This window comes from Asterias amurensis, chromosome 12, assembly GCF_032118995.1.
Source record: "Asterias amurensis chromosome 12, ASM3211899v1".
Taxonomy (NCBI): Eukaryota; Metazoa; Echinodermata; class Asteroidea; order Forcipulatida; family Asteriidae; genus Asterias; species Asterias amurensis.
In genome coordinates this window covers 9,945,301-9,962,920 of record NC_092659.1, presented here as the reverse complement: position 1 = coordinate 9,962,920, position 17,620 = coordinate 9,945,301, and the positions used below count along the sequence as shown (strand labels likewise).

At 35.9% G+C, this 17,620-nt stretch overlaps 1 protein-coding gene across 1 annotated transcript; it reads right to left on the bottom strand.

Moving 5' to 3' along the window:
• Positions 1-665: 665 nt before the first annotated feature.
• On the bottom strand, positions 666-13,910 carry LOC139944911 (uncharacterized). Its single transcript, XM_071942084.1, has 8 exons — positions 12,876-13,910; positions 11,264-11,424; positions 10,527-10,632; positions 9,719-9,803; positions 8,336-8,512; positions 6,916-7,019; positions 6,165-6,276; positions 666-4,180 (listed from the first exon to the last, which is right to left on the bottom strand). The coding sequence occupies exons 1-8, from the start codon at positions 13,494-13,496 to the stop codon at positions 4,035-4,037; spliced, it is 1,512 nt and encodes a 503-aa protein (XP_071798185.1). The 5' UTR covers positions 13,497-13,910; the 3' UTR covers positions 666-4,034.
• Positions 13,911-17,620: the final 3,710 nt, after the last annotated feature.

The window sequence follows — 17,620 nt, the reverse complement described above, 5'->3', positions numbered from 1 at the left end:
GCAGAATCAATCATGTTGCCTGCTAAAATGCTGGGTTTTGTTTATTGTTATCGTTACATATTCCTTTTAATACTACATCATGCACAGCTTCACACCTTTGTTTAGGATTGGTTTCCAGTAAAGCTATGCTATCAGAAGAAATATCTGATCCCTTGAAGTAACCCTCGCTGGTAACATCTTTCTTAAAGGCAGTGGACACTATTAGTAATTAATCAAAATTATTATTAGCATAAAACCTTACTTGGTAACAAGTAACGGGGAGCTTTTGATAGTATAAAACATTGTGAGAAACGGCTCCCTCTGAAGTATCATAGTTTTCGAGAAAGAAGTAATTTTCCCTGAATTTGATTTTGAGACCTCAATTAGATTTTGAGGTCTCGAAATCAAGTATCTGAATGCTCAAAACTTTGTGTGACAAGGGTGTTTTTTCTTTCATTATTATCTCACAACTTGGACGACTTATGGAGTTCAAATTTTCACAGGTTTGTTCTTTTATGAGTATGTTGAGATACACTAAGTGAGAAGACTGGTCTTTGACAATTACCAAAGGTGTCCGGTGTCTTTAAAGAAACCCTAGTCGGTAACATCCTTCTTGAAGAGTCAGGGCCATTTATATCATCAATTTTTGTGACAGACTACAGACAAATGAGACCATGACCATGAGCTGTGTGATATTCTAGGCTTAACTTTATTTGAGTACTGAAGAGCAAATATAAAAGTAGCTTTCCTTTTGGTTTGCATCACTAACTAAGGTTGTTTTTACTTCAAGAAGCTGCAACTAGTAAATTAGTTTGTACAATACACATCAAATACACTTACAAAGTTAATGTACTTGATTGGTCCAAAAATTGTGACAAAAAATAAAAACATTTTAAAAATATTTTGCTTTCTTTATAGAAGTATAAAAAACATTAATAGTTCATATCGTTTTATTACTTGAAATTTCGGTAATTGAGTTAAAAGAACTTTTTGTGTACACATTCTAAACACTCATTTACTGCGTATGTAGTTTGTCTGAAATTCCCTAATAACTTGCCCTCAATCTATCTAAACACTACAGTCTGTGGTAACTCAAAACCCGTTTGGACAGCGGTTAGCCTTGTCCAATGCTCTTTGTGCAAGCACCAACCCGCTATGAATTCACAAACTGCATAGATACTATAGGTTGTTGTACCTCATAGGAGACTGATAAAGCCTCGTTGTAACCTCGTCGATCACCTCAAAAAGCCATGCTTCGACCCCACGGTATCAAGTACTGTTATATACCGTGTAGTATAGTATCTATGTAAGTTTGTGAATTCAGAGCGGGCCGGTGCTTGCATAAAGAGCCTTGGACAAGGCTAGGCAGCAGTATGCTTTAGATGCAGAACTAAAACCAGACAAGCGTTTTTTTAACTTTTGTATATATAACTTTTGATTTGAGCCAAATACCCAATGTTCCAGACTGTTTGGAATATTAAAGCTTTCTGGAGCTTTTTCCTGATAGTTAGGTGTCAGGACACTTCATACCTTTGCTACTTTGTACCCTGGACACGTTTTACCTTTGCAAGGTAAGAAGTGACTTTGGCCACTTCGTACCTTGAACACTTAGTACCTTTTTACAAGACACTTCCTCATACATTGTACTAAATCAAGATTTCTGCATCGTTTCTGATTATTCTGAGATACAAGTGACTTAGCTGATAGTCACTTTGTACCCTGCCAGTACAAAGAGACCAATTTGGTTACGGTACGAATGTGTCAAAGGTACGAAGTGGCAAATATATGAAGTGTCCAACAGCCGGTAGATGTACCAAGTGTAGACTACAGAATGGAGGTTAGCAAGCGTTTAAAGCCGAACTATTTGTTCAATGTCACTGGATGACAAACTTAACAATACTAAAGTACTAAAACTAAAGTACTGGGTAATATTAACAACAAACTTAACAATTTCATTCTGAAAGTTCACATATAAGGTTCATACATATACCCTAGCCCACCTTGTTGAGCTGTAAATGGCTCTCTTTGCATCGGTCTCATCACAGTCGCCATTACATTTTCAATCAAAGTACCACGCATTTTGTGAACTTTGAAAACTTTGCAGTTTAGACATGTATCGCAGGTGGGCTGTAATGGCGACTGCGATGAGACCGATGTTAAAAGAGAGCCATCTAGCATCTGGGCTAAATATACCGGTACAAAAAGTATGGAAAGAAATAGTTTTATCAGAAATACAATCAGAAAATATACAGTCGAGAAAATATCAAGAACAAATGAACCAAAACTTATACAATATAAGCATGTACATTACATGTACATGTACATGTGTATGGATGCTGAGACCACTTCAAACCTAAGGATCCCTACCTACACAACTTCAATGCCCTAGTCCAACACTAGAAGGCATCTCTCAATTGGTTTTAATTACTTCATTTATATGTTGAAATTTTGGGGACTATGATGGCACTAAGCCATTTGCGTGTAAGATTTGAATTTCTTCTCGTACAATGGTGTGCTTGATTACAAGTTACCACTTAAATTTGAGTTCCTCAGACTGTAGAGACAGTTGCTATGTCACATGACTAGGGGCAAGCTTTTACGTAGTTACGTAAGAGACGGTGAACCCCAATATAGGATTCTGAATGAATGTGTATGGCACAATGGTACCAGGGTCTGCTCATCTGGAGGTTGCATTTCTTCCTTTTTCAGTCGGATAAACTCTGATATTGCTGAGACTATTCAACCTTTTTAGTCGGATATCTCCTCTGGTATTTAGTACCGATGATTACTGTTGAGGAGGATATTATACCAGTCTCTTACGAGCCTTTGGTTGAGTAACTCGGCGCGTTTATTGACGGTGACTATGGGTTTGTTCATGGAGGGACCTGATTTGTTGAGAAGGCAACCAAAATACCACTAATGCCAAATTCATGAGGTTATAAGAATGTTTTTGTCCGATTTGATCTTTGACAAAGGCCTTCTGATTGGTATGGAGGCACTTGACTATTATTGGCAAGCACGTGAATTATAATAAGTTTACTTTTGTATTCATCCACGACGTGGTCTCATATGCCTCTTTATGTTTATATCCTTTATATAATAATGTACTTCATATTTCAATCTTAATAGCATAACAATACCCAAAAAGTAAATACACAACAAATATCTTGTGACAACCAATTTCCCCCCCCCCCTTACACTACCATTTTTCTTACACTAATCAACAGTTTACAAAAAGAACGAAATGAAGAGAAAAAAAAACCTACATAATATGGCCCTACAACACTACATCCACAACTAAACTTAGACATCGATACCAAGAAACATACGATTTACCAATAATTCGCTCCCTTATGGGGATTACCAAACTATACACCAAAACATCAACAAAGAAACAAGTTGAAATAATTACACTTAAAAAAAGTTTAAAGGGCATGGACAAAAAGAAACAAATGGCAAAACACTTATATGAAAAAAAATTGAGACACAAATAAAAGAAAAAGAAAAAAAGTATAGAATTTTTAGAACTTAGGATCCTCATTCAATTTAAATACAATTCCCAATCCAACTATAAAAAGGGTGTATAACCTCTGTTCCTCTGAATACGCCTCTCTTACATGTATAATTATGTATGCATATAGTACTTCGTCAATCTATTAACCCAAAACAGAGCTATGGGCGCAGCCACTGCAAGTAGTGCCGCGCGTAGCGCGGAATCCTGCTTGTTATTATTATTGTTTCACTTCCTGGATGCAGATTGAGTTCAGTTTGCATTTTTATAGATAACATAAAACATGTTAGGAAAACCACAGGAAATCAGCCGCACAATATTCCTTGGTAACAAGTTCCTCTCCCAAACATACAGGTAATAAATAAAGCCCACACTGTCAAATGTTTACTGTTTTGTTTGTTGTCGCTTTTAGGGGCTGGGGGGGGGGGCTCTTTTAAGAAAATAATTAAGTCACTTAAAATATTTACAAAACTTGATCAAATATAGACAATAATTTATGAGATGGGTGCATAATCTCTTAATAAATACTTTTCAAATGTTTGTCTTATTGTTTAATTGATAGTTGTTCTTTTGACAGATTAGACTTTGAAGGAATGACAGTCTTGAAGAGTCCAGCACTTGGTACAGATTTCAAGTCTGGAAAATATTTCTCCGTAATAGTACCATCGTTGTCAACTGTCAGGAAAAAATCTAGAGCGAGAAAAAGAGGAAAATAGTAGTTGGAGCGTTAAAGCCAGTGGACACTATTGGTAATTGTCAAAGACCAGTCTTCTGAGTTGGTGTATCTCAACATATACATAAAATAACAAACCTGTGAAAATTTGAGCTGAATCGGTCGTCGAAGTTGCGAGATAATAATGGAAGAAAAAACACAAGAAGTTGATAGGTGGTTGTTTACTAGCCTGTGGCAGTTTTACTAGACATTGTATGCAGGTCTAGTGTTAAGGGAGAGCACTGACACTCTACCAGTATACAATGAAAACGCTCTTTACCGACCATTGGAGTGTGATTCATGATTTACTTCTAGTCTTTAGTTGAGACCAATTCAAGAACTGACTCCGCGGTAGTGCCGTTAATAATTCTACAAGCTAAAGTAGTAGTCCCAGTCAATTTTCTATACCTTCCGCCCGGTTGGCATTTAAAAAGCAGGAACAGTTCTTTTCAGAAATGAGAAGTAAAGTCTCCCGAACATCTGATAAACCTACTCCGGGTAGTAGAATAAAGAAAGACAGTTTTCTAAAGAAAAAACTCTACCTGGCAAGTAGATACCCACATGGTGTTACCGCTAACCAAATATACATTAATACCTTGTACCTCACTTTGCAAATGCCTCAAGTCCTATATACCAAAGATACATCTAATGAGAATTGTATGAAAGAATTCTCAATAGAATTTACATCAGGAGGAGGTGTTGTGTCTGTTTTTCTTTGTTTTTGTTTTTGTTTTGTTTTTGGTTTACTGCGCCTTGAACACCCAGCAGGGTGGACATGTGCGCATTACAAGTCTTATTATTATTATTATTATTATTATTATTATTATTATTATTATTATTATTATTATTATTATTATTATTATTATTATTATTATTATTATTATTATTATTATTATTATTATTATTATTATTATTATTATTATTATTATTATTATTATTATTATTATTATTATTATTATTATTATTATTATTATTATTATTATTATTATTATTATTATTATTATTATTATTATTATTATTATTATTATTATTATTATTATTATTATTATTATTATTATTATTATTATTATTATTATTATTATTATTATTATTATTATTATTATTATTATTATTATTATTATTATTATTATTATTATTATTATTATTATTATTATTATTATTATTATTATTATTATTATTATTATTATTATTATTATTATTATTATTATTATTATTATTATTATTATTATTATTATTATTATTATTATTATTATTATTATTATTATTATTATTATTATTATTATTATTATTATTATTATTATTATTATTATTATTATTATTATTATTATTATTATTATTATTATTATTATTATTATTATTATTATTATTATTATTATTATTATTATTATTATTATTATTATTATTATTATTATTATTATTATTATTATTATTATTATTATTATTATTATTATTATTATTATTATTATTATTATTATTATTATTATTATTATTATTATTATTATTATTATTATTATTATTATTATTATTATTATTATTATTATTATTATTATTATTATTATTATTATTATTATTATTATTATTATTATTATTATTATTATTATTATTATTATTATTATTATTATTATTATTATTATTATTATTATTATTATTATTATTATTATTATTATTATTATTATTATTATTATTATTATTATTATTATTATTATTATTATTATTATTATTATTATTATTATTATTATTATTATTATTATTATTATTATTATTATTATTATTATTATTATTATTATTATTATTATTATTTATCAGGTTTGTCCTTCATGTAGTAAAGAAGCTAGTTTTTCATCCAACCCAGAGGTATTCAAATATTCTGATATGAGTGTAGACCGGACTATGAGTAATCTCTGATATGAGTGTAGACCGGACTATGAGTAATCTTTCATACTTTTTAGATAAAATACTTACTTTCTTTAGCCATGAGCTCGAACACACACGAGGAACCTTGTTTCCGAAAGTAAAAAAAGCGCTTGTCATTGGTTGTGCTGATTCCGGTTCCAGTTAATCCATTGTCAGTGCCCTAGAAAGGTGAAAGGTCAACAAATTCATCATTAATGGAGGGGTAATAGGGTACAGGTATGTTCATAAATTTCTTTGATATATTTTTTATCCAAAACATAATTAAAGGCACTGGACACTATTGGTAATTACTCTGAATAATTGTTGGCATAAAAACTTACTTGGTAGCGCAGTTCCCTCTGAAGTAACACAGTTTTTGAATTAGAAATAATTGTCCACTAAAGCATACCGCTGAATTGCGACATAATTTACAATCATTAAAACTATTACAATAATTATAATTATTAAAAAGCTTTACAAGAAAATACTTAGTGAATTTTAATTCGAGACCTCGGAATTAGATTTTTAGGTCCCGAAATCAAGCATCTAAAAGCACACAACTTCGTGTGAAATGGGTGTTTTTTTTCTTCCAATATTATCTTGCAAATTCGACGACAAATTGTGGACATTGTGTTTTGTGTTCTACAAAAAGTGCCCAGACTTGTTGACGTAGTTGATAACAATCTTGCTTACTTTTTCAAAAATGTCAATATATACCAGCTCCTCAGAACTCATTTTTCTGTATAGGTTGCATCATTTCCTGTCATTGATTGATTTATTTATTTGTTACTCTTGATCAATGTGTTGGAGGTTTACTTACAATTCTTGATTTCTTTCCAAAGTCCAATGGTGCCTTCATGCTGGTGTTGTATAAAACCCTTGGGGACCCAAAACCTGGACTGTATGTGTACATCTTAAAGTAACCTGTTTCAATACAATTCAATTCAATTCAATAATATAGTATAATATATGATTATTATAACTATTATTGTCGTTGTCGTTGTCGTTGTCGTTGTCGTCATTATTTAGTCGTTGTTATTATTTATTCGGCATACATGTAAAAACACATACAAACATAATCAAAACTAGAGATTGAGAGTTTGTGAACAAACTCAAGGTGTTTGGTTTCCGGGAGTAAAAGCCTGGATTAAAAAACCAATATTACACCTTGCTTTGTTCTCAAGATTTGTAATAAATGATTCAAATTGCAAAAACTGTCAAAACAACATGATTACTCTAGTAAAAGTGTATATTTGGTGACGTCATCGGTAATATTTTTTAAACCAGACCTTTGCCAGACTTGTATGCTGTGATGGTAAAGCATCAAATGATGTAAATTTCAACCTAAAAGGCAATAAACAATGCCCTTTCAAATCATTTCACAGTCACTTCCGGTTTAAACAGGTCAAAAGGTCAACGAAAGTTCACCAACATATCCATTTCTGTAAATTACATAAAGCCCTTTTATATGATGTTTAGATTGTCAAAATAGCTTATGTAGTTTAGGAAATATGAACTTGGGAAATATTAACGACTGTAGAAAAGACTGTAAGGGGCATGTATGTTTAAACCGCCTTGAACAAAGACTATTCTTCATGAAGCTTTTTCGCACTCTATGAATGATCACTGGAGCATGACTCTGCTGCACCGCTAATACACTACCTGTTGTGTGTATGCCTACGTGAATTTTGAAATTTTCAAACTCTTTTTTGAGCCGGAAGACAACATCGAAATGGGGTCATGTCTGTGGGGCGTTTACGGAGTTTTCAATGACGATTCCGATGATGTTTCTATTGTAAGAATCCCTCATGTAGATCAAAAGTTATGATTTTTTGAATTAACAAACTTTGAATATTCATAACTCAAGAATTGATGACGTCATCATGACGTAACTCACACGGTTTCTTCTAATGAATATCTAACTGTGTGAAGTTTCAAGTTCATACGATGTTTGGAAAGATGTTTCTGTTAGGGGACAAGGGACGTACAGAAGAAGAAGAAGAAGAAGAAGTATCAATAAAAATAAAAAAACAAACAAAAATAAGAGGTCTTCTGGGCTTTTGGCCTGAACACCTAACAAAACAAAAGCCAGGGACATATGCCTGGAATTACAAAAGCTTACCCAAAAACTGTAGCCCAAAGGCCTTCAGTTCCAATATCCCTGGCCGTATAGTATCCCTATCAACTTATAATACTGTAGCCAGGTATACCTCCCAAATTGAATCTATAACTTGACTTACAGTTTTCTGTACATTTAGTTGTCATGCCACAGAAGTCTTCTCGGAGGCTGAGATATTTACTTGTCTTGATCCCTTCTTGGTAGATTAAATATGTTGGCAACTCGGAGGGTTCTTTGCCATCGTAACCCAATGGCCAAGCGGTGTAACTAACATCTATTTCAGCAACTACTCGATCGTCTAGGAGTGAATAAAAGGGTCATAATGTGGTTCAACAAAATTGAATTCCATTTGTAACAAATAATTCAAATTAATAATTTGCCTTGTTAATTGTAGTGAACCGCTGTCTTCCTATTCAACCTTAACAACAATAACACCCAAAGATTATAGAAATTGTGATGTGCTTGGTTAAAACTATGACACCGAAACTCATCCTTAGTATTCTATTTTCCCAAGGCAAATCCAAGGGTAAATAAGAATGATCCGGTGTGGTGGTTTCAACTTTCTGCTGTGTTCAGTTTTCCGAATGACCAAATACGGTAGCATTGCGTCATGCGATGCCTGCGCACAGCAAGCGAAAGTAGTCCATTTTTAGTGCCATATTGAGTCATCCGTTACCCTCCGGTAGCTGTTATGGCGGCGTCCACGAGTTGAGTACAACTAGCGGCAAACGCAGGAATCGTAGAGTTGTTTTTATGCAAAACTGAACACGCCGGAAAGCTAAAATCGTTCAGACAACGTGCTGATATGACCGACTACCTCACCCGGAAAACTGAACACGGCGGAAGACTGAAACCGCCACACCGGGGATTACCGAGGGATTCGTAGTTGCAACCATAGCACAAGTAAAGCCAGTCAATATTTGTTTCATAACACCCCATACATATACATTTTTTGTACTGTGCCTAGACACCAAGGTACCACAAAGCTGCTGTTGCTATGGGTACGGTAGATTGGTTGTCATGGGTACAGTACATTGGATAGTACATCAGTTGCCATGGGATAGTTTCATCAGTCGCCATGGGATTGTACATCGGTTGCCATGGGATTGTACATCGGTTGCCGTGGGATAGTATATTGGTTGCCATGGGATTGTACATCGGTTGCCGCGGGATAGTATGGTTGCCATGGGATTGTACATTGGTTGCCATGGAATTTTGCATTGGTTGCCATGGGATAGTACACCGGTTGCCATGGGATAGTTCATCAGTTGCTTTGGGATAGTATATTGGTTGCCATGGGTTACACCGGTTGCCATGGGAAAGTTCATCGGTTGCTACGGGTATAATGTACCTTGTTGGCCTTCTAGTAAAAACAAGACATACATGTATCATATGTCACACGCTCTACAGCAATCAAGGCAGAGTGTTCGTAATGGGTGTTATAATACATGTAATTGAATCTTACTCATGCTTCTTATGACACAGTAATGTAATGTGAACATACCTTCAAAAGTCAACTCAATGCTGAGTGTAAAAGTGATAAAGCGAGGTTGACCGTTCTCATCCACACCATTTTCTCGCTCAATAACCTAGAGTTTAAAGCAAAGAAAGTACAACTAACGGTCAGTGGTAAATTCACCCACACCCGTGTTTATTCACCTGCAATCTTGGATCTCCTATTGTCCCTCTTTTGTTCAAACCTTTTTGCAACAGCCCCCATTGGTTTTGTACACATTTTCAACTGTGAATATTTTCCGAACCGTTGGCCCTTTTGTCCTCTTTTGTTAAAGGTCCCTGGTTTGAATGTGTATACCTACTCACAGTTACAGTATATAAACTAGGATAGTATCTGTTTCATCTACATGTAGCTTGTACAAATAAGAAAATGCCTTTTTTACTTAAATTACTTAAATATGTATCAACAAACTCAAAAAGGCAGAAAGCATTTTTGGACCTATGGTATAGGTTGCCTAATTTGAAATTTTCTGAAAACTATTTACATGTATCCTTATGTTTGGAACTAATCAATTTCATTGCAAACAAAATATAATGCGCAAAGATGCTTCTTGGTAGCAGTTCCAATTTCTACTTTGTCCAAAAATGAACCCTCAAGATTTTTCTCCATATCCCTAAATGTCACATCTCCGCCAATAGAGGGCGGTAGTCTATTCAATCATGGCTGCTGAATGAACAGTTGATCTAGAGGCAAAATTAGAAGTCTCCTCATTCACAATTCTTAAGGCCACGCCAACGCCTACAATTGATTTTATTTAATACTTTTTCAAAGTTTATAAGAAATGTGTTTAGCCTACCAGTTTGATTACGATACTTGTTTGATTGCTGAAGAACTCTTGAAGCTTTTCAAACTCCCAGTCTCCTACATCAGTATCATTCACCTTTCTTATAATATCATTGTTCCTGAAGAAAAACAAACAAATTCAATTATGTTGGAAGAGGAATTAATAGATAGAAGATTGGTTGTCATAATGGCTTCCTCGGTCACCCAAATATATCCACCCACCTCACACCCCATGGTTACAATAACCAATATGGCGGATATATTAAAATGACATGGGCCCCACCCACACACCTTGCAAAAATATCAATTTTTGCAAACCTATGATATCAAGTCAACATTCTTAAAATGTCACTGAATTTGACAGCGCAATTTATCACATCTCATATAACTTCTTTAAAACAATGCTAATAGACCTTTCTTTTGCAACGTCCCAGCCCAAGTTTTTGCCAACCCACATTGGAAAACTATGGAAAGCCATATAAGTGCAAATCAAGAAAAAATCGCTAATCAAGAAAAGATCAAGAAAAGTACAATGTAACAAACAAAATTGATTTTGTTAAAAACAAAACAACTAATTATGAGAGGTATCTTATTAATTGAACATTTGCAGAAAATGTTGAATTTGGTTAAAACATCTGTTAATACGATTGAATGTTTTACTAGCATTCGGCCGACCATGCCAACCAAAGGCGGTTTGTTTATCAACAAAAGAAACGTCTATAACCTCAAAGTTTAAAGAAAACAACTCACTTGATGTGAGCTTTATGTGCAAGCCCTCCTGGTGTGACGGACTGCACAACATGACCTCTTATGCCCTTATGCATATTCATACCCAGGCTGACTATATTCCCCGTTAGACGGGGGTGTTGGACACGAATGTTACTAGCGCCTTCATCTTCATCTGTGTGACTCTACCAACAAGAACAAGACAAACAATTAACCTTCTTATATACATTTGGTTTAGGTTTCAGAGAGTGGAGAAAGGCCTTTACCTATAGTTCCAGATATTAGGCCAAACAAAAATTAAAAACAGTTGGATCGCTCGCGTCCCTTCCCTCATCCTTTTTTGAGGCCGCATCTTTTTGTTTACTATATTTTATTTTACATTTTTTTTGTTAAAAATACACATTTTCTGGGGTTTTTATTCTCATTAAAGACACTAGACACTATTGGTTAATTGTCAAAGACCAGATTTTTCACTCGGTGTATCTCAACATATGAATAAACTAACAAATCTTTGAAAATTTGACATCAATTGGACATCGAAAGCGAGATAATAAAGAAAGAAAAAAAACATTTTCACACGAAGTTGTGTGCTTTCGCTTTCAGATGCTTGATTTCGAGACCTCAAAATCTAATGCTGATGTTTCGAAATCAAATTCGTTGAAAATTACTTCTTTCTCGAAAACTACGTTACTTATAAGAGGGAGCCGTTTCTCAGAATGATTTATACTATAAACAGCTCTCCGTTACTCGTTACCAAGTAAGGTTTTATGCTTTAGAAAAAAATTGAGTAATTTAATACCGATAGAATCCACTGCCTCCATCACAGTACACACTTTTTTGTCGACTTATAAAACAACGTTTAAAGACACTGGACACTATTGGTAAATTGTCAAAGACTAGCCTTCACAGTTGGTGTATCTCAACATATGCATAAAATAACTAACCTGTGAAAATTTGAGCTCAATCGGTCATCAAAGTTGCGAGATAATAATGAAAGAATAAAACACCCTTGTCACACGAAGTTGTGTGTGTTTAGATCGTTGATTTCGAGACCTCAAGTTCTAAATCTGAGGTCTCGAAATCAAATTCGTTGAAAATTACTTCTTTCTCGAAAACTATGGCACTTCAGAGGGTGCCGTTTCTCACAATGTTTTATACTATCAACCTCTCCCTATTACTCATCACCAAGAAAGGTTCTATGCTAATAATTATTTTGAGTAACTACCAATAGTGTCCATTGCCTTTAAATCAAAACAGTTTGTCAAAGAGTTCCTCAAATTTGCATTGATTCGTGCGCCACGTGGTCAGCAGCACTTGAGCCATTGTACAACATTCTAATTATAATAAGTTTGGGAAATTCTATGGATAAGGTGAGTGGATTAAAGAACCCGAGCGCAGGAAGACGATGCTGAAATACCGAGACGATAATAATGGACATGAGCATTCTGTTGTTCCTACCCGTATAGTGATCCGCAACAAATTTGATTTGGAGGTTATTTCTGTGTGATGTTTTAAAGTAAAATACCTGTAGTTTCTTACGAGGGATTGCTATTTAATTTTGCGCCTGGTTTACATATTAAAAAGACCAAACCAATGATGTTGATTTTAACGATTTTGTTTGAAAACCAAAACTTACCGATGGAAAAACATAGCGCGTTTTCTGCACTACCTTCCTCACGCCATCCGCTATGGTGTGCACAACATCATTTAAACCTCCACCGATGTCGCCAGTTATGGTGTGCACAACATCATTTAGACCTCTACCGATGTCATTAATGAAACCTCCAACATGACCAATAATGGACTCTTCTGGCTTGACCTGGCTTGGTGCGATAGTATCGTCTCCTTCCTCCCCCTGATCATCGTGGCCCACAGCAGGTTCGAATCGTTTAATGAGATCGTGAACGTGATGACCACCGTTTGTTATCTGTGTTTGTTTAATGTCATCTTGGTCTGTTTCAGTGTTTTCTTGTTCTCCTTCTTCACCTGGCAACTTCATGTTCATCAGTGTATCCGCTTCTTCGTTGACACTGTCGTCAAGAAAGAGACAGCCGTCTGTGCTATCACAACCACTTTCCTCCATGACTGGTTCTGTTTCTCTTGAAGCGGAGTTTGCTGTCCTACTCTGTCTAGTGTCACTGTGAAAGTGTGGCCGTTGGGTAACGGGAAATTGATTTTCCTGCAGGGAGTTTACAGGGTTGGAGTTCGTGGTAGGAACAGCCCACGTGGCTTGAGGTGATACCATCACGTCTGCCATGACTTTGTTTGCCCTTAGAGAGTATTTGAGCAATGTTTTCAAATTATTTTTCTTTGTAGCGGTAGCTTTGTAGCGGTAGCTCTGTCAGTTCAGTCGATTCACTTTATTATGTGGAGGATGCGTCGCGGGTCTGCTTTTTATAACATGAGCTGATTTTCAAACCCGGAAGTGAAGGTCTTTCGTAAACCGGAACTGGTGATACGACTGAATAGCTACGGCTGTCATATGTTTGGAATGTGGGAAAAGTAAAACAATTTTGCATAGTACCCTCAACAAAGACCTTTTCAGCGTTTCTAATAGCCTGTATAAACTTGGGGCAAGGGAAATTTGATAGTTCATGCAAATTCCACACTAGATGCAACTGTTCAGGTGTTATAACTCTTGAATCATACGTAAGAATTGAAACAACATGTAAACTTTCCCATATACCAAATATCTCCTGTCGGAAAGATCAATAGAATATCAGGGGAAAACTCTTTACAAAGGGTTACACAAAGGCTGCACGTGGATTTTATAAAGAACCGCAGGCCTATATTTTTTCCGTTAAAGCCTCTCCGATGAATCACTTTATGGAAAATTACATTAAACAGTAAATAAATCAACAAACGTCTCCAATACCACCTATCCTAAACTACAAACAAATAAACAAAAAACACAACGTACAAACCAAAAATACTCCTCCATTGAAAAAAAGGGGGAATTGATTTTTAAACTCAAACTTCACCAGACATGTCAATTATTTCTTTAAAGGCTTATCTATAAAGGCTTAGGCTACTTGACAGGCTGATATCTTGTACGCAATCGCTTTAGGTCATACAAGTTTTGTTTAACTGGTTTTCATTATGAATCCTAAAAAAGTTCGCACTTCAAAAAAGTCAATCACTCAATCTCATGTTAAATGGATACGTTTTTCATGGGAAATTGGGAATTGAACTGTGATAACATCCAGTGCAGTCAGCCCCTCAAAAAACATGTGAACAATAGTAGGGCCTATTTCACATAAAGACTTTGGACTAAGAAATCGTCAGATTATGTTGAGCTGAGATAACGTTTTATTTGCTGCATCGGACAGGGTAGGTAATAAAAAGTCATTATTTGTCCTCGTAAATCCACGCTCGGCAACTCTACTCCCAGGGAATTAAGTCATTAGGGGTGCTTGGGGTGCAGTTTCACTACCATTGTAGTTTCATGTTGATAAAAGGAACACGGGTTGCCTTGGATTGGTCGAGTTGGTCTTTGAAAAGCGTTTGAAACCATTTTGTTATGAAATGCAAATGGTTAGATAGGTTAGGTAGCTGTTTTAAAAGTAGAAATACACAACATACAAACGTGACTCGAAATTGCACGGTTTTCCTTGTACTTTGTGAACTGATCCGGTCAGCCACGTGGAGTCAAAATTCTGACTACATATTAAATGGCCGATCGGTCGACTAAAATAAAATAGGCCTTAGGAAAACCGTGCCAATTCGGGGCATGTTTGTGTTTATAATATTATATTCTACTTTAAAATTATCTATCGTACCATTTGGATTTTGTAACGAATGGTTTCAAACGTCTTTCAAAGTAAAGGCAACTCGACCGATCCAAGGCAACGTGTTCCTTTAAAGCAGTTGGGTCGAGGGGAGGGACGGCAGTCCCATGACCCTTTACAAACACGGGCATTGTTTTATCTCACTTACGGCAACCTTCACCAAATGAACTTAGGTGTACCAAGGAGTCAAACTTCAGTGCGTTATCCATAGGGAAATTGAAGTTACCATTATTAGATCAGCCGTCGATTTCACCAAACTCTTCGTAACATAGGAGGACGAGTTCAATTCCCTATAGACGTAAGGACGCATTGAACCTATAGTTAGGACGAGGTACTATATGCTCGTCCTAGCTCGAGGTAGGATTAATCCTAGCGTTTCGTGAAATCGGCTGCAACTCATAAAAGTTACATCTGAATACTTTTAAATAAGTTGCCCCTCAAAAGATTATGAAAATCGTGGAAACGTTCGTCGCACTTGGCGTCCATGGCTGGTTCCCACGGTTTAGGAAGGGGGATTCCCTGGCGTGAGTCATTGGGGATGTATACCCCTGCCACTCTATAGGACTTTGTAGACCAGGATGTTACTCTGACGTAATGAAAAATTAAAACACAATAAAATAGTATAAACATTTTATTAGTGTCGCTTCCTCTTCTCTATAATAACGGGAGCTGAACACATCGTCAGACCATGAGAACTAGTTCATACCGACGCCTTATAAATAAAATCATGTGAACAATATGAAATAGGCACTGGACACTATTGGTACTAACAATAATTGTTAGCATATAAAAACATGCTTGGTAACGAGCAATGGATTGATAGAATAAATTATTGTAAGAAACGGTTCCCTCTAAAGTAACATAGCTTTTGAGAAAGAAGTAATATCTCAATCAAATAATATTCGAGACCTCAGCTGAGGTCCTTCCTTTATTCTCTCGCAACTTCGACGACCAACAGGTTTGTTATTTGATGCATATGTTGAGATACTCCAAGTGAGAAGACTGGTCTTTGACAATTACCAAAGGTGTCGATGCCTTTAATGACGTCAACGAGAGTTTCACCCAGTTTAGCAGCCTTACTACAAAGGGACGTTTCCAGTGATCCCTTAAGATCTGCCAATATATTTGTCTTTTGGAAATGCCGATTCTCTCCATGGTCTGATAACCATGATAGTTTTCTTTAAAGTTATTGTGTGACCGCATGCCTTCCACAAGTAAAAAAAATATTGATGTAAACCATCTGAAGACTTGTTCATGCCTGTTACATAACTTTAGCATTATATAGAACAACTGGAAAAGATGTGTGCATTTTGTGTTTCTTATTAATATCCGTTGTAGCTGTTCCAGTGTGCGCGGATTTCCTGCCTTTATTTCCGATATGGGGGATGTGGCTATATTAACACGTGTTAAGCTTGCAGTTCATGCTATACATTCTAATTGTGCGTCCGTGGGTGTTCCAGTGATCCAGGAACACGTTGCCTTGGATCGGACGAGTTGGTCTATAAAAAGCGTTTGTAACCGTTTGTTATACGATGCATATGTTTGGAAAGATGTTTTGAAAGTAGAATACAATGATCCACACAAAGGGGGAGATACTGTGAATGAGTACGTGAGTGTGAAACCTTTACGGCATGGGAAAATTTTGTATTATTAGATGCTTTGTGGTGCAATCTTTAGGCCATTTAGCGGCCAATTGGATAAAACAGAACAATGAGCTGTGTGGATGTTTGTGTTCCAGTGCTCCCAGTTCCTCAGCGCATGATAAAGGTGGTCAAACGACACGGGGAACAGTGATACTATGTCCCCAACCCTTCGAAAATGGGGTGGGGTGGGTGGGGTACACGTCTCTTCCACTTTTTCAAGGGGGAGGTGCAAATCTGTCAACGATGGAGCATGCGTTTGAGAAGCCTTTACGTCTCGGGGTGCGGGCCCGATTAAGGGCCCGGGAAAATTTTGCATTTTAGACGCTCTGTGATGCAATCTAGGGCCAATTTAGAGAGAGAGGGGATATTGTGTCGTCCTTTGCCCCACAGGATTAACGCCCATATAGGGACACAGGGTTTCGTCTTATACCGGGCAAAACTTGGGCTTCATGATAAAGGTGGTCAATAAGGTGGGGACATTTGATATTGTGTCCCCCACCCTCCAAAAGGTTGGGGGGCATGTCCCCCTGTCCCCCACCAACTCGACCGATCCAAGGAATGAGTTGGGGTGGTTCGAAAGTTGCTTTCGATACAGCAAAATGGTAAACCTTTCATTCATTCATTCCATTGCTTGCTTTGTAGTAGATTAGTCATTGATATAACTTCAGGGTCAACATGTTTATGGTTCTGCATTTAACGCCACAGTGCCATAAGAAAGATCCTTAACGGGAAAAAAAGAAAAAGTAAATTTATGGGTATTTCCCCGTCACGTTTCACTGCACCCTCACCATACAATACTAATTCAAGTCCATGTTCAGTTAATCCGGGTAAGGTACGGTGAGTCTTTTCATTGCGTCACCGAGAGTTATCACAACAGGAAGTAAAATGGTGAAATAATGTTTCTTTCGATATACAGCGAAACGGGAAATCCGATCATGGCTTTAGGGTAG